This window comes from Poeciliopsis prolifica, unplaced genomic scaffold, assembly GCF_027474105.1.
Source record: "Poeciliopsis prolifica strain line A6 unplaced genomic scaffold, Auburn_PproV2 SCAFFOLD026, whole genome shotgun sequence".
In the NCBI taxonomy this organism is placed as follows: domain Eukaryota; kingdom Metazoa; phylum Chordata; class Actinopteri; order Cyprinodontiformes; family Poeciliidae; genus Poeciliopsis; species Poeciliopsis prolifica.
In genome coordinates this window covers 5,449,129-5,467,903 of record NW_026562401.1, presented here as the reverse complement: position 1 = coordinate 5,467,903, position 18,775 = coordinate 5,449,129, and the positions used below count along the sequence as shown (strand labels likewise).

Below are 18,775 nucleotides of genomic sequence, written 5' to 3'. Positions count from 1 at the left end.
AGTCAGACATTTATAGAGTCAAATCTTAAACCTTCACACAACTGCGGCAAACATCCAGTTCAGACTGGTGAAGATCCGTCTTAACTGGGACAAAAGTGGAGAAAAATGTAATGTTTTCACTTTATTTATTCCAGCATGCAAACTATTAGAGTGGCAAAAGTGTTCAGGCGTTTAGAGAGAGCAAAGAGAAGTCATTAACAGGACAGAGCAAAGGTGTGGGAGAAAGTGGTCTGGTCTGATGATACTAAAATTAACATACATGCTGGTATTTGGAGTTTTTACTCATTTTAAATAATAGTTCTGCTGTTTCACTATTTTGATTGTCAATTTAATGCCCAAATACACCTTTACATTTTGAACATGTATGAACTAACCTACCTAGCTGCACATTTCTTTGGACCAAATTAACTAAATTATTAATAACTGTAGAGTATTATTGTTGCAATTTTGTTATTCTTTCTGTGATTGCTTTACTGGCCTTTCACTTTACTGCTGTTGTACAGAAATGTCCCTACTGTGGGACAATAAAGGAAGGAAGGATTTCTAAACTTTTTCTATTCTAGAGGTGCAACAGAATGGCATAGACCAAAACATATTAACGGCCTAGTCAAAGGACAGAAATCCGATCCAGAATTCTTGGCATAAGCTGAATATTGGTGTTCGCAGACGTTCTCCACCCAGTGTGACTGAGTTTGAGTCATCTCATTGTGAAGAATGGGCAGAAGCGCAAAGTGTCCACATGTGCAAATCTGGTCAAACACTCCATAAAATAATTGCACCTGTAACTCCAGTGAAAGGTGCTTCTCCACCATGTTGACTCGGTGATGTTGAATATGAACACACTAAGCACACTGTTCAAACATTATCATTGCTTTACTGTGAGTAATTCTGTCATGGATTACCATAAACAATAGAGAAAAAAACAGAAAAAAGGCATTTGAGTCTCCTGAGAAATGAGAGGTGGGGCTTGTTATGGCTGCTTCTTGTAAAATCAGCTTTCAGCTATTATAAAAGATTATAATCCTGTCTCAAACCCATAACTATATATTAGATGTGCCTTTACAAGCTCTCTGTAAATCTGAAGTTATTAGTTAAAAAAAATGACCATGCAAAAGCTGGATTTGAATATCCTGGGAATGATCCTAAGGCTCTTCTGCCAGTGCCCTAATAAAGGTAGCGTCACACTGCACAACAGCCTGAAAATCGTTTCGTATTGAACAACTGTTTTGCAACATAGTTGTTTGTTGGTGGCCCTTTTGACATGTCCTGCTGCGCACCAGAACCAACACTCCCACAGAGACGTCTAATGCAGCGACGGAGAGAAAAAAACAGGATGTTTGTGGAAGTCGGCTGTACTTTTCTGTTGCTGTAATCGTGGAAAATCTGTGGAGCAAAACGTGTTAATTCAGCTGCGCATTTATGTGTTCGTGCATGCATGAGCGCGTGAGACTTGTTTCAGTGATGCTGTCTGCTTTGAACGCAAATTAACACCTCGTTCATGTGTGAAAGTGACCACGGGTGTTTCCGATTTTAAAGAAATTAATACAGTCAGAGTGTTAGGTCCTGTGTATCCTGTGGCGTTTGAATTGAATCAATTCTTTCACCTTTTAGAGTTCGGATGTAAGACCTGCTGATCCACAGAAAAATATCTGTTGTTCCCTGAAAATAGATTTATTTTCTTTCTCTCTCTAATGCTGTTATTTCCTTGATTTATTTGGTTGGCTTTGGTGTTGAAAAAGCCTCTTATGTCTGCAGTTGTAAAACTAATGCCAGCAGTCAACCAGGCTCTTACGCTGAACTCTTTCGCTCGCCTTTTTCCCAGAAATGCACGTTGACAAAACAAGTAAATCAACTGCCTGAATTAAAGGAAGACTTCAATCCTTTGAGTAACAATACGATGTTATTCATGAAGAGGCTCACATTGCATGTTTCTTTGGCCTTTTCTGACTTCTGTAAAGCTTCAACCTGATGATTTAGTTCCCAATTTACTTATAAAATCAGCTCTAGCTTCATGAGCAGAGTAGCAATAAATCAGTCTGAAAAAGATTGTGTCCCTTGTCAGCAAGTGTATTTCTTTGAAAGTTTTAAAAATCATTCCTTTGTACTCATCAAACAAAAACAAAAGACAGTTCTTTGCTGTATGAATGTTGCAAACAATGACATCACAATGACAATACATTTCTAGTTTAATTAGTGCACTAAATATATATTTTTTGTTTAGACGCAATACAAACAAACAAGCAAAATTATTACACAGATTCATAATTGTAAATATTCTGTCACATGGCTTAATTTGCGTCCCATGCCTGCAAGTTGACCAAACATTAAAGCAAAAACAGACATTTTGAATTGATAACTGGTGATTCAGAGGATCCAGCCTTTCATGCTCACCCTGACCAAATTCACAAAATTACTGCATCACTTAATTATGTGCAAACCAGCATTTGTCCATTTGTCCAATGGTCAAAGAAAGACCTGCTTCTGCTTTAAAGAGTGACCTGCTCTCCCCAATGGCCTGAAAAGCTTGTTTATATCACTCACTGTGATCACCTCTGTCTGCTGCATCTGTGTCTGAAGAGAAGAAAACTACAACCTGGTGCAAACATGAATAATGTATATTTATGTTATTTTGGATCAGGGTTAATCTCATATCAGCCAAAGTTACTTTTAAGTAATTTAATGCATACAAACAAACTTTTCATTGTAACTTGATATTTATCTAACATAATTGATGCAGCAAGAAAAAAAAAATGACTGGATGGTATGAAGCACATAAATAAGACAGGATGGAAGCAGCAGCAGCTTTGTCTGAGAACGTCATTGTAAGGGCTGAAAAGTGTTGCAGAAAATCCTTACTTTTCAGATCAACAATGTAATGAGTGGAGTTTATAAAGATGCAGACAGAAAAAGAAAATACAGAACAAAAACAAACTGTTTGTTGGCTTCTGTTATGGGGGCCCTGAGATAAAATCGCAGTCAGAAAATCAACAGCACGTACTGGGAGTTGAGTTGGGTTAAATCAGGAACTTTGATCATTTTAATCAACTAAATTAGAATCTTAAGTTATAATTCAATTATCACTTAACACCTAGATCACATCTGTGTGTTTCTTTAAACACCTGAAAACCACATTTGCAGATCAGATCAATACATACCCCCGACAGTTTGGGATGGGTGGTCCAGCCCAGCTCTGAGGTAGTCTCTGTTGTGTCCAGCAGCATCACTGGAAGGTGGAAAAAGCAGAGACATTGACAAGTTGTGAGAAAAACAAAACCTAGATAACCTCTGCAGCATTCTGTTTAAAATAATTGCTAGAATCTTGATAGTTTCACGGAGGAACAGTTTGAGCACTGAATTAAGATAAGAATCAATATTTGAAGATTTGAGAACAGGAACCCTTTGGGACTCTGGGATCCCATCAAGAGCTGAAACTCAGTTCAGTACATTAGGTATTCATTTTCAAGAATCCTTTTAGATTAAAGGATTTTGTTTGATATCCCACAAAGTAGGAAGTCGCTGCACAGTTTGTGTAGCTGCACCACATTTCTTTTAGATTTTTTTTTTCTTCTCTGTGAAGTGAAATCAGGGCAATATCCAACTGCGTGCGTCTGTCAAACCCGATAGCCGATTCTGAGTGATGAAGCTTTTTGGCACCGACTTCTGGGATTTAGGAAATTAAACTGATTGACCTCCAGGGCCACTGTGTTTATAAACCAAATTTCCAAGATTAAAAATGCAATGACAGCTTCTGTTACATGTTTATAGAAACCTGCAGATTTTACGCTTTACATTTCCTCTGTTGGATCAACATGCTTAGCACCGAACTTTTGCTGTATTTCTTATCAGAAATGCTTTCATTCCCTCGGATCTGGAGAGAGAGCAACGAGGATTTTTTTTTGCGCTCGAGGGTGTTTTCCCATAAATTTGCTTTTGGAGGTTTAAGTGCTTTAAAAAGCAAACTGGCAAAGAAATTACGCACATTCCCTCACACTGGCTCACTCTCACAGAGTGACTTTAATGCTGAGTGCTGCCTGCTGACACATGGCAGCTTCCCACACAGATTTGAAGCCCTTGAATTTTCCATTAGTATTCAGAAACTGTGGCGGTTGCTCTTCATTCAGCTTGGCACAGCCTGCATCGGGGGACTGAATGCATGCCAAAGTTTGCCGTTGACACATAGGTGGTGAACGCATCAGACTTCGGGCCTGCGTGTTCAGAGCTAATGGAGGAAAAAAACACAGAGCGCACTAATCACCTAAAGGGCTCCAGACACATATTCACAGACGAGGCACTGCAGGAGAGAGGAACCATCATCCGCTCTTTACAGATGAATAATTCCTCTCATTGTTGTTATATTTTTATGCTTTCATTTCCATTTAATGTCACCCCGTTGCTTGCTGGAGAACTAATGGCTCTCGTTTGCTGTCAGTGACAGCCAAACAAAGATAGAGTAATGATATCTTCTGAATCCGTTTGCACACTGGGAATTTAAAAAGAATGCCAACCCACAAAAACAACAGTGACCCACAGAGAACGGCAGATACATCCTTAGTCCCGGAAATGCAGAGAGACGTGCACAAAAATCTGCTGCCTGTCTTAATAAATCAAACAACAAAAAGAACACGGTATCTCCTGTAGCCCCTGACACATATCGCTGTTCTCCGGCTGTTCTGAAAACTGATTTTTTTTTTTTCCCTCTCCCTGTTTTGCAGGATTAAACTCGCAGATGGAGAACCCAGAAATCTGTCCTGTCTGATTTCACCCGCCGGCTTGTCTTTATGTCAATCTCATTAAAGTCACAGATTTTCCATGGACGTCCTCCAGGATTTGAGGTGATACAAGCTGCATCAGCTGCTGGAATACAAATGGACTGTGACGTGTTTTAAGGTTTGTGCAGCCGCAAATAACCAAATTGTCGAGGGGAGCTGAAGACACTAAGCCCACAGAAAGCAAACAATTTTACAAATACCTGTGAACAATTTTTGTTTTTATTATTTTAAATACAGTGGGTGTGGGTGTGGTTACCTCCCAGTTCTACTTTTCCACATTTTCTCTCATGACAACCCATAACATTTATAATTTGTGCAAAGTGGAGCACAACTGTGGAGTAGAAGGGAAAATGGTTTGCAAACACAAATCCTAAAAATGCGGTATGCATTTCTGTTTAAGCCCCTTTATTATGATACTCCTAAATAACATCCAGTGTAACCAACTACTTGTGGAGGAGCTGCAGAAATCCCCAGCTGATCTTTTACTGGGGAAACAATTAGATGTGCCCTGTATAAATCTTTTATGGAGAAGTAGGAAAAGCTAGTTTAGACGAAGACTGAAGTTTGCAAGATGGGGGACCAAACCAAGTTATGGTCTGGTAAGACCAAGTTTTAGTCTCCATAAAAAAACATTAAATTCGGAAGAAAACGTAAACCTGAACAAACCAACCTCAAGGAACATGGTAATGGCATCATCATGCTGTGAAGATGCTTCTATTTCAGCCAGGACAGAGGAGCTGGACAGAAATGAAGGGGGGGAAAAATCTTGTATAGCCAGTAAAAGACTTAAGAGTTGGGCTGATATCGACATTTCAGCAGGACAGATCTAAACGTTGGAGGACGTTGGCCTTTGAGGCCTGGATTTGAGGAGCCCTGGTTTTGATGGAAGCATATTGATGCATTGAAATAACCTAGTCAAAGTTGAGATTCAAATTCATTTGACAAATGTGCGATGAGATGTTCGCATGTGCTCTCCATCCAATTTGACCGAGAGACGGTTGAAACAAATTTCAGATTTTTTTTGTCATTTTTATTTTTCAAAACCATGCACCTCTTTCCCTGTAGTTCCTGTGACAAATGCCGCACAAGATCCAGGGGAATGAATTTACAAAGCTCTGTGAGTTACAAAACACATTTGCACCACAGATCTTGCACTGTGGCCTTATTAAGTATCATCCTTTTTACATCAAATAGATCACACACAGACACACACACATGCATAAGTAGCGCAAATGTCATTGTCGATTCATTTAGCCATCCTCCTCGGGCGCAGTCATGCATAAAAAAACACACCGCAAACAGTTTTGACATTAATTTTTATGCGGCTGCTATTTAGTTTCTCGTTGCGGGGGACCAGGGCCATCGCGTCTCCCCTGCTCTTTTTCTGCTACAAACTTGTACACGAGGATTACATGAAGGAGAATTCAAACAGCGCCACGTGTGTCTCATTGTGTGACCTAAGCGCGTTGAATTATTCATCACGACATGCTGAGATGAGAGCAGGGAGCTTCACAAATTCTAAGTTTACTTGGGGGAAATCACTGCTCATGCGTCGTCGCCCAGAGAGAGAGGGGACTTTCGGACATTCAGGTGGTCATAAAAGCCCCTTTATTTAACTCTCCGTTTGCAGAATCTCCACAAAGACGTCCATCTGAGGGCTGAAACACTCAAAGTTTGTCCCCAACAGTTGGAGGAACCGCTGAGTCTGCAGTCTCCACCTGAGTGCCGTCTTAATGCACGGAGGCCCCTCGCCGGTTCCTCGCTCCACTCTCTCTTGTTGGAAAAGTTGTCTACCTCGGTCCCCCCGCCTTCCCTGTCTGCCCTCTGCTTTTTTGTGTATTATTCATCTGAAAAGTGACAGCAGGGTATGGCATCTCTGAACATAAAGGAGGGAGATAAGGCTCTGCTCCATTATTGATGCTGGATTTGTTGGGAAAGTGCTTTGATATCCAAGGCAGAAGAAAACGGGATACAATAGAGTAGAAAAAGGCTTGGTTATGAAAGGAAGGGGCGATATGATTGTTCTTGTGCATATGAATTCGTTTCTCCTCTCTTACTGTGCATGCCGTGGGTGTAAAATGCTCTTTTCTCTTGTTGCAGAGGTGACCTGCCTTTCTTTCTGGCTGTCCCCTCTGCCTCTGGAGTGTGCACTTCAGCTGAATGACCCCCTCTCTGCTCCCTCCACTCATGTCTCCATGCCCAACACATTTTCCTCTCAGTGTGGCCATGCATGCACTGACACCCTCTCCTGCACTAAGTGTTGTTCTGTCGCCTATGTTACACCTCTTGACAGCACATGTATGCTACTTTACAGCACGTTTTTCCAGAGCTCGGCCCGGTGCTCAGTAAAGGATTTTGCTGTTAGTGTTTCGCAAACACTTGAAAGATGTGAGTTTGAATCACGCTTCTGCATCAAAGTAAAAAGAAGAGCGGACAGAAATACATGAGTATTTCGAGAGTGTTTGCAATTTTTGGATTTTTAGCAGTTTTCAGCTGCAGAGTTGAAAGTTTTTCATTGAATTTTTTACTGTGAAGTGGAACTAAAACAGTTTTTTGTTGTTTTTAACATGTATTACAAATTTAAAGTGGAAAAATGAGAAGTGTGTTTAATTTTTTTTCCTCCCAAGTAAATACTTTGTCCATTTTGCTAGAATTACAGCGGGCAGTATTCAATAATTGTTCTCTGTGAAATAGGCCAAGCTCACACAAGAGTGAATGGAGCATGTCTGTGAAGTCTTACTGAGGATTTTTAATTGGATTTTTGTCTCTGGACTTGACGAGGCTATTCCAACACATTGATAAGCTTTAACTTAAACCGTTTTACTGCAGCTGTGACCATAATTTTTCTCCAGCCATCATCTCGTCAACTCTGATCAGCTCTCCTGTTTGTGCTCTGGAAGAACATCTCATGCCACCCCCATCTTTCACCACGACATTCTTAAAGAGTGGTGTGAATGTGGTGAAAAGAGAAACAAAACACACAAGATGACAAAAAAGAACATAAAAGAATTTTAAAAAATTATGTGAAAAAAAAGTTTCTGTTTAAGTTTTGGAAATATTTTTTTTTTACCTTATTGATACTTTTCGAGCATCTAGGATTTCAAGGTAAAGCTGTTGTGGCTGAAGAGTTAAAGATCTCCAGATTAAAGATGTTTCTCCCTGTCCTGTCTGCTGCTCTTTGGTCTTCATGTTCTGAAATTTTCACAGAATGCCTGCATTTATACTGAGATTAAATTAAACACAGGTTTACTCATTTACTAAGGTTCATTTGGAAATCCTATGTACTTAAACAGAGTAGAGGTGCACGAATGCAAAAGCCTATCAAATTTTCTCATTTTATTTTGGTAAAAAAAAAAAGAAAAACGTACTTGCTCCTCGCAAATAATATGTTATTTAGCACAAAATCCAAATAAACATGCCAACGTTTGTGGTTGCGGCGCAACAAAATATGGAAAAGTTTAAGGAAATGAATAGCTCTTAAGAACTTGTGTATTGAGACACTTTAGCAAAGCAGTTCTCACAGTGTCAGGGAATATATTTTTTGTCTTTTGTCCACTCATCCACCCGTTCCCACCCTTTCTTTATAAGCTCCAGATGCTCCCACCCACAGACAGTCGGCGAAGGACAAGGCCTGCGCTAAACCTTCATTACAAACAACCACAGCGAGAGTGATACGCCAAGACAGCAAGGGAAGAGGAGGAGGCAAAAAGGAGGGCGGGGGATTAACGTGAAGCCAGAAATAAGCATGCACATGTCAAAGGGAGTTATCAAAAAAAGTCAGCAGCGGTTAAAGCTGAATGAAAGTGCAGCTGCAAAAATACTGTATTTAAGCAGAGAAAGATGACAGAGTGAAATTTCCAAAGAAACTCTGAGCAGGTAGCAACAGGCAGAGGGGAAACTTTTCACAAAAACTGACGGCTTGATGACAAGATATTCATTATCTGTCTGGGAAGAAGGTTTTTCTCTAACTAGTTTCAGGTAGTAGCTTTTTTTGGAAAACACATCTTTGTTAAAGTATTGTTTTATATCTGTCAAACTGTTTTATTGTTGGATGTCTCACCAATCCACTAAATGGCATTTGAAGTAAATGGTTTTTTAGACAGGCTGATGTTCAAAATGAGCATTTTATTTATTTATTTATTACAGATTTATTGGTGACATCTTCATGACATCTAACCAATGTCATAAAGTATAAGCACTCTGGATTTAATACCAGATTGTGCAAATGTAATAAATGCTAATATTTCTACTACATTGTTGTTTTTGTTCCTCTCTGCTTTGCAGAATTGTTTTCAATTTATCTCAGTTGGAAAGTTTTTGTTCAAGGTCCTCTCGCAGTGTTTAAATCAAACTTTTTGGCCCGGCCATCTTCGGATATTCATTTTGTTTTGTTTGTTTTTTTAGATGTGGACTCACTGGGTGGCTTTGCTGCTGCCTTAAACAAATGTGCTTGAGCTTCAGGTCAAAGGTAATGCAGTGGCCTATCACTGCACTATGAAACTGCAAGGTTCTTTCAGTTTTATCTCAGATGGAATACCTTTCAGAAAGCTCAACCTTTCCCCCATCAGTCTGGAGAATATTTTCCCAGAATTCAATCTTTTTTTTGCAACAGAAAAAGGGGTTTTTTTGTCAGTAGGGTTTTTGCCTTTGACTTTATATGTAAATCAAAAGGTGCTTGAGGTATTGTTTAGATTTTTGTGACCTGGATGACTCTGTTATGCCCTTTTGGAATAATTTTGGTCATAATTTGTCCAGCCAATCTTGAGAAGGTTATGTTCTCTCTATTTACAGATAAGTCTTCACTGTGAATTGCTGGATTTACAAAGCACCAGCAATTGCTTTGTAACCCTTTACAGAATGAAAGATTTTTTCAGATTTTTTTTTTTTTTTAATCTTTTGTTGAATTGATTTATTCTACTTCTTGATGTTGTCAGTGATTTTCTGTCCTGTGGTCTGGTTGTACTCAACATGCGAGTCGCTTTTTTTCCTGAAGAAAAGATTTTAAAACTGATTTATATTTGTTCAGATTTTTTTTTAATCTTATATCACAATTAGTTTAATGCCTGAAAATTTTAAAGCTGGCAGAAGCTAAAAAACACAAGTTGTGGTTGTTGTTGAGGGTTTGGTTGAAATGATTTGTGAGACTTGAAAATTAGTCTGTTTATTTAAAAACTACTAAAAATCAAGCTCTGTATACTTATAGATTATTGTACTTCCTGATAAAATATTATACAAAGAACTGATGGTTTATCATGAAGCTGGTGTATTGCACTTTCCTTTATATATATATATATATATATATATATATATATATATATATATATATATATATATATATATTTACTTTGTAAGAGTAAATTACAACTTTATCCTACTGTGAAAGGAGTTTGGACAGTAAAACAAACAAAACTGGAGTTTAAGTCGTCCAACCAGATTTAGGTAAGAATGCCGTCAGTGCACTTTCTTATCTCTTGCTGTTTTTAGTCACAGTGAAGTGAAAAAAATCAATGGGGCGTGATTTTGGATAATTCTTCAATGTACTGAAGTATTTTGTGTTAAAATACTTTTCTTCTGTATTTTGAGTGGATTCTTTTGTTTTGCTATGATTGGTTATTTTTGCTCTGATCAGTTGTTGCTCTGCCTTTGCTTTTCCTTCTGCATTATTTGGTGCGTAGTCTCCTGGTTCTCTTCATCAGCTGCTTTAAGGTCTATCCATGTGCATTTGGCTCTTGCTGTGCGGCTTACTTTGCATACTTTTCTACGTTAACCTCCTCTAATACAGATTTAATGCTTCCAAACAAACATCACTTGTAGAATATTACATTCAGCAAAGGTTCTTCCTAGATAATATCTTAACAAGGTGTGACAACTCAAAAACCAGGCTTCCTGCAGTTCTGGTAGCCGTGGCTGTTTTTGATACGGACCATGTGGGCCGTTGCCCAGGGCACCACAAACACCAGATAAAAAAATCTAACTCATCTGAACAAGTTTTCTATTGTTTTTTTTTCATGTGGAGTCAATGGAAACCTGGCACTCCTATGTGCCGAGTACCCTTTGCTGCTGAAAACAGGAACAGTGACTTGTTTATTCAAATAAGTTGATTCAAAGACTGACTCATCTCTCCAGATGTGTTACCAATAGATGATAGAAATGCAGCAGAATTTAATAAATAAAACAGAACACAAAAATTACGTTCTTCAAAGCAAAAGAATTGTATAATAAGTATAGGTGCGGCACAGCTCAAGGTAAAAATGTATCTTTTTCATGAGATGTCGGAAAAGTGCAGGACAAGCTGTCATTTCGTCCTGGCTTTACAGGAGCTTAATGTAACATGAGCTGCACACTTTCTGTCAACTGGCTGAAATGTGCCACCTACACTTTTACCTTCAGAGAAACACAAATTTAGTCGTCAGGAAATGTTTCTCGTCTCATAAAAACACAGACAGTCTGGGAAACCAAAGACTGTCTGCGACTTACTTCATCATGACTCTGTTTTAAAACCGCAAGGGAAAGGTACAACTGGGCAGCACACCTATAAAGCAGCCGGCCATAGGATTATTGTGTTTTGAGTCTTGCAAAGAGGGCTCAAGTAGCAGCAGGAGAACAGCAGATTTGTGATGAAGGTGAAGATTAATTTGGAGATCAAACAGAAAACAATTTACAAAGCACACGGCGAAACAGAGACAGGACACAAGAAAGACAGAACCCAGCAGGGGGCACTGGACATCCAGGAGCTTAAATACTCTGCAGGTGTGACTGTGGTATAGAGACCAGCTGGACACAATAAACAGGATGCAGAGCAACTGGGGAGATTCTAATAAAATAAAAAGGACCACAGGATATTCATTTCCCAAAGGGGGCAGAGCCAATACCAAAAGGAACTATAAGACCAACACAGATTCTTCACACAAAGATAAACTACGACACTCAGTACAAAAGGAGACGCTGGAAAATGTGAAAATAACCTAAACAAAAACACCAAAGAGAAACAAAAAATAAATTAGCTTGAGTAGCTAGCTTATGCGCTAGCTGCTGAAACACACAAGCTGATTGGTCAAACTCAATACATCGGGAATTGCTATGTGGTGATATTCATTTGTCAGATTAAAAGTACCTTTTGAAAGTAATCTTTAAGCAGGCATTTTCATTAAGCTCACATTTGTAAATAAAAAATGTTTTTTGTCTTGATCTGATGTAATATTCTAATCTCACCTGCCACGTTTTCATGAGAACAAACCAAATTTGAAAACATCTGTGTGTAATTAATCTAAATACCGTGCTCCACTTAGTGAATTAACTTACTGAAATAATCGTATTATATAATATATTATCATATTTTTAGACTGGTATTAATCAGTATATTAATTCACCAGCACAATTAGATCATATGAAACATTTAAAGTTCTGTATCCTGATTTGTTACAGGCCATCACTTCTGGAGAAATGAACATATTGACGAAAGCTGAATCCTAAATTTAATCAAAATACTTGCTTCCTTTCCCAATTTTTTATTTTTATTTTTTATAGTTCATGAAACTCGGCTTTTAGCAACACCAGACTTATGTAGCCCAACGATCTTCCATTTCGTTCAGGTCCTTATTGCCTACAGAAACAGGAACATCCACAATAAGCTGTTGGCAAATGTCTCATGGTGTCTATTTCAAACGGATAATAACCTGCAGACGTAAAAAAAAATGAGGCTCAGTTGTGTTTTTAAAGTGCAGACATTTCTATCTGCAATTATCTGCATGTAATGAGAAGAGAAAACAAAAGCAGTCTGTAATGTTCTTTCTTTTTGACAACACATTCACTTCTGAGCTCTGCGTGTGTCAGCAGGCAGATTTATAACCTAACCAGGCTTGTTTCATCTTCTATTCAACTAATGTCAATGCAAACAATGGGCTGCATAAGGCTGTGAATGCATAAAGTGAAGTATTTGTTTTTCTCAGTCAAAATAAGTACAATTAGGCAAATACAGCTAACATTAACTGCATCACTAACATTATAAATATTTATATGTAGGATGAGTGCTAATCACTTTGTAGGATTTAATTAAAACTAGAATAGAAATATGTTTGCAACATTTCATCCTGTCCAACCCATGCTTCAATAATTATTACAAAGGAGTTAAAATCATGACATTAAAAGATAAGCAGAAAATCAGAAAGTTGGCTCTAAATGGCCCAGACGTTGAATTACTTTTAAGAACAGAAATCTGGATTAAACCTATTCTCATCAGTTTCCTCCTTCTGCACCGTGGTTGCTGAAGGAATGTAAATACGAGGGGAGATCAGTTTTCTGCAGCCTCACCGAATCTTTTCTCAATCACTAAGTTCTGTCGGTGCCAGTGGACAAACCAGCGAGCAGCAGCTCTTAACGCGAAATCCAACACTTTAAACAACATTCCTCGACAAATAGTGTTTATCTTTCAGTTATATCCATGCTGCAACTTACAACCCCACCAATGAATTGTCTAACTGACTCCTAACCGAGCCGCCCGGAGGCTTCGGCCTCCCTGCCTTCGAAAGGCAGCCAGGTGATTCATCTGAGAGAAATGTGACCTCGTCTCGTTGCTGCGCTCTCAGCAGATGTCGTTAACATTGCAAGTGAAAGCAACTCCACGGTAGGTTTTGTCGCACCACAGATCCCATCCGTAATCCCATCAGCTACTGGCCGAAAAATTCAGAGTCTGACCCAAATAATAAAGCTCATGATAATTTAACCACCACAGAGAGCGACTATGTCATGAAATCCATCTGACATGAAGTGCAACAAACCAAGAGAACAACAGAAACATCAGGCTACTGGTCACCAATGATGAAATTCAAAGTCGTTCAGAATCGCAGATAGTGATCGGATCATTTTGACACTTTATCAATTTCAACTCAGAGCCTGAAGCCTGGTTGACTCGTTGAACCGAGCGTGCAGTGGGTACGCAGAGGCACGCGCCGCATGCGCAGCGTGTCGCAGCACCTCATGCACCTCGGGATGTTTGTAACTCAGCGCAGATCGCGCACGCAGCCGTTCACACAAACTGGACAATCTGGAAGATGCTCTTCCAGGCGGCTCCAATGTAAACCTTAACTATAAACGTTCAAATTGCTGTCTTGGCTGCAAAAGGTTCAACTCGAACTATTGAAAGCGACTTCAGTCCATCCTTTTCACTTTGCTGCTCCGTGGAGCTCCACTCATGTTAGTCTGTAAAAATGCTGCAGCTCGTTTTCCATCTGTTGCCAAGTGACTGATGATGTTGGTGGACGGCTGGTGACAGGTTTTACCCAGAATGCACTTGGAGACAATATGGACGATCCACTTGTAATTTTGTGTGTCAGAAAGTTAAATGTAAGAGTGAAAATAAAGCCAGTCATATAGCACACCATTTCATTCAATATTTTACACCCACTATGATGTTACTAAAATCAGTTGGTCTTGTAAAGTTTTTAGCAATAATGAGTCAACAATGACTGGGGCAACTTACGACAAGCTACTGGGGCAACATTCTATATAATCACACATCCACCATATTCAACCGGAGAGGGCCGTGAAAAAAGGTTTGGATCCCTGAAGTCATATTCTGCCTCCTATCTGGACCCGTCCTAGGCCTGGGCCAGGGACCCACCACTCCCCATTCCCCCCTGAAGCTCCGCCCCTGGGTCTGTGAAGAGTCCTAGCAGCGAGAGGACACGAGGCGGGGAGGCGCCGCTTTCCAAGAAGCGTTGCTGGCATCAGAAACATCTGTGACAAGTATGCCATTTCTTTCCTTGTGACACTTTGCTAATTTCCAGACAAAAGGCAATGTGTCCAATTAATACCCGGTGAGAGTGTGGCAGCTGACAGCTGGAGCGGTGGCCCAGGCGACCCGGAGGTGGGAACTGTCCACATGTAGACAAGTTCATTGTTAGGAAGCGTCTGCTCATCCCCTGGCTGATTCGTAACACTTTCAAAATACCAGACTTACAAATCCTCTTTAATATTATGTTGATAATTAAGAATGAGGCAGGATTTCAGATTAAAATGTATACAAATATGAGGCACCTGCACAGGATAGTACAAGTTTGTGACGTGAATTAAGAAAAAAAAAAAAAAAAACTGATTTATATCATGAGACGACCATGAAGATTAAATAAATCAACAAATGACTTAGGGATAAAATTACTCAGAAGTAAAAAATTAGGGTTGTGTTCTGAAAAAAAATGTAATCTCTATCTTTTCATCACATCCATTATCATGAAATGGAAAGACCATGATACTATTACAAACCTGCCAAAACATAGCCACTGACCAAAACTTCCAGACAGAAGACAGGCTTTTTATTGTTTCTGTCACAATATCAAGCAAATAAATGCTTAAACTTGTAGGCAAATTCTAAAATAATCTATTTTAATTTCTGACTGCAAAGTGAACTTTCACTAAGCAAAAAACATCCCAAAATATTCATGCAGGCTGCTGAAGTGATTTGTCTGTCCTGAGTACAAGATCTAATTAAATGTAATGTTTTTTCATCGTCGGTGAATTAAATATTCTGAGTCAAACCAATGTTATTAAATAAATGTCAAAAATTGATCCTCCAGCTTGATCATATATCAGTCATCCTTCTAAATTTAAAGCACCGGTGTATTTATTCACGTTTTGTACGCCTACATTGTTCAACACGAACCTGAATTAAAAATGCCGTATTTCTTCCCTCACTTCATTTTAAAATCAATTCTGTGATTGCGCAACGGTTTCCTCAAATGAACTGTGAGCCCATTCCCGACATCGGATCAGAGCCAGGCTTTAGCCTTTGCTCTTTCCAAACTCTGACCTTATCCGTCTTTAGGCAGTAAAATGACTCTTGGGCTTTGGGCTGTTGCCGCTTGACCCACTTACTGTCGTTATTCAGTTCATGAGCAGATGTCCTGACAATTTCCCTTAGAGTTCACTTGTGTAGCTCGGGACCCATCGTTGCATGAACGCCAGCAGACTGCGCTGGCCCAGATGCAGGAGGCATGGACCCAAAGCACAGAACCACCAGGGCATGTTTTACAGATCGTTTCTAAGGTTACACTTTTGATCCAAAAAATTTGACTCAATTTCATCTGTTCCATGAAAAAAAAAAAACACCACAAAATCATGTGACATCCATCTGATTTATATCAGACTTTGGAGGAGCAATAAATCGCCTGTCAGCTCACACATGTATTCTTTGAGTCGTTGTTGTTCGGTTCTCTTCTAAAGCTCGGCCTTGGAATGATCTTTGCAGGTCGACCGCTGCTGGAAAAGATTAGAGATGGTCTCAAATCCTCTCAACATGTTAAGAATCTGCAGTTCTGACTTTTTCCAGCCCGTTCAGCATCCACAACTTATTTTCTGAAGTCTCTGGATATGAAATAAATCCGTCTCTTCCAAAACGCAAGACTGCATCCTCTTACATTTTATGTCCACCCTGATTAATATAAACATCTGATTCTAGCGTCTCTTTCACATTATGTATTCATTCATGTACTTCCCTTCACTTTCTATAAGAGAGTCCTGAGCTATTCTTTATGTGTTTTGTGTTTGGATTTTTTTAAAATTCATCTTACACTTGATGAACATGTTTTATGCGTCTTTGATGCACTGGAGTAAAACAAAACCCTCATTGTATATAAAACAAGTCAGCCGTGCCTTACTAAACTTTTGCTGTATTTGGCTGTTGTGGAGATGATAATAAAGGTCCTTAGAGATTGAATCCTCATTTCAGTTGCATAAAATTAGAAAAAGAAAATAATTCTTACTGCTAAAGGTGACATAAAGGAGAAAATAAGTGTCTTTAATTTGTCCCTTGTGGATTTTGCATGTGAATCTTAGTACATTCTTTTCAGAGTTTACTGATATTTGTTTGGGGTTTTTGCTGCCTGCACCCATCTGAACAGAATCAGACATCATTAACTTTGAAATGCACAACATAAGTTTCAGTAATTGCACATGTCAGTGAGCATCAATGTCTCTCTGATGGAAAACACTGGAGGGCATCAGGTGTGCGTCCTGCGCAGGCTCCTTCCTGTTAATGCATCGTGTTAATCCAGTGTGAGCACACGATCTCCCACACACATCCAGCACTCCGGAGCCGGGCCATGTGGCTTCCCATCAACAGTGTATCAACACTCACACATGCAGCGTGTGAGGGTGACAAATCCAAAGTCACACCTTTTCCAGTTATGCTGCACACAAAGGAGAAGACACAATGCTCCTGTAACTGCAGGTGGGAGAAACCGAGGCAAACATCACGCCTATGCTTTTCAGAAGTCTTCGAATTTCTTGAACGTTTTCACATTTTGTCAGCACGAGCGTCACTGTATTTTAGCGGGATCGTATGTGATAGACCAACACGGAGTAGTATTTGTAAACGGAGAGGAAAATATTTAAACACTGCTGCGGTTCCGGTTGAGGATCTTTTGGGGTTTGGTTCGAGACGTTTTCCACATCTGAAGTCATTCTAATACATGATGAGTTTCAATCTAATTCAGTCCCTTAAAGCTCTGTCTGCAGGTTTAGCATTGTTGTTATCCTGGAAGGTAAACCGCTTCCTCACAGTCGTTTTGAGCTTTTAACATGTTTTCCTGCATAATTTATCATCTTCCAGCTGACCAACTTAATAATAACCTTTATTTAACCATGTTTGTCCCACTGAGATCAAAATATCTCTTTCACAAGAGAGACATCACCAAGACCAGCAGCATTCCCAACTGCAGCTTCTCTTCTGCATGATGCTGCCACCACCATGTTTAATCATAGGCACTGGTGACCTTCAGTGTTAATTTTCCGTCACACAAATTAGATCTCATCTGACCTCAGCACCTTCTCCAATGGCTTCTGACAAACAGCAAATGGGTTTTATCATAGTTTTCTTTCAACGACTTTATTATTTCTTGCCATTCATTAAAAATAAAATAAAATAGAATATGAGGAGTGCATAACTAAGATTTCCTGTCAACAGATTTTATTTCCATCTGAACTGTGGATCTCTGCAGCTCCTCCAGAGTCAGTTTTCAAAGCGGGGGTCGTGCCAACCAGAAGCAAACTCTGTTTGGGGGCCTGGCCTGGAAAAGTTTGAACCAACGTTCTAACTCAGTTCATCATGAATATGGAGGAAATTTCTCCACTCACATTCGATTCCATAGCAGAACTTTAAACTGCTTCGCACCTATGCACTATTTTGTATCGAGATTCTTTAAAACACAGAGTAGGTTGAAGTTGCAACATCAAATGCGGAACAATTCAAGAACTGTGAGTATCTTCACAAAGGAATGTTTGTGAAGACGCAGAGAGCAGCAACGACTGAATCAAAGTGTGCAACAGAGACTCATCCTCATGATACTTGACGGTTCAGCCTGTGTGGATTTATACAGACAGACATGCTATTGGGTTAATACTGTATTATGTCAGAACCCCCCACTTCCATTCCACATAAAAGAGTCAGTGGGCCAGTAATTCTGCGCAGCCTCTCCCCTCGCTGTTATTCTGTCTCAACTAAGTCCAAGCCATCTGTTACAAACACGGCTCAAATCCGGTGCCGTGAGTCTGACATATACGTTTCCCCCTGCAGACACACGCACTGAGTCAGGCTGCTCCGGCCAGATGAGTGTGAACAGGTGCAGCTCCCTCCAGCGCGCAGCCATAACCTTTGGAAAATAAATTGCTCGCTGGCTGCCGACACGCTCTCCGGTGTTGGGGCGACGAGACGCGGGGAGATAGTTGATAATTACTGTGCGCGCACTTGAGCATTCGCCACTTATGTGCAGCGTTGAGGTGGTTTTGAGGCACCAAATGATCGCAGGCTGCTTTCTCGAGTCGACCCGCTTCTGCTCGCCTCTGATAGACCACTCAACTGAGCTGCCCGTCAATTTCATGCACACACACACACTCACACACACACTCACGCATCCACTTTTATTAAAGACTCCTGATGCTCCCATTTAGTGAGCGCAGCAGTTTGAGTCGTGGGCAAACATCCGCTGGAGAAAGAAAGGTCCTGATGGGAAGGG

General features: G+C 39.9%; 1 protein-coding gene across 2 annotated transcripts in view; it reads right to left on the bottom strand.

Moving 5' to 3' along the window:
• The window catches only part of ephb6 (eph receptor B6), a 57,094-nt gene that overhangs the window by 37,198 nt on the left and 1,121 nt on the right, over nt 1-18,775 (bottom strand). The window contains exons 1-2 of one of the 2 annotated variants that reach the window (XM_055047583.1): nt 7,840-7,934; nt 3,156-3,223 (exon numbers count right to left, since the gene is read on the bottom strand). In XM_055047583.1, the coding sequence (XP_054903558.1) occupies nt 3,156-3,221 (66 nt within the window). In that variant the 5' untranslated portion in view covers nt 3,222-3,223; nt 7,840-7,934. Of the gene's footprint in view, nt 1-3,155; nt 3,224-7,839; nt 7,935-18,775 lie in introns of those variants that run through there. The other variant, XM_055047582.1, reaches the window with a different exon arrangement.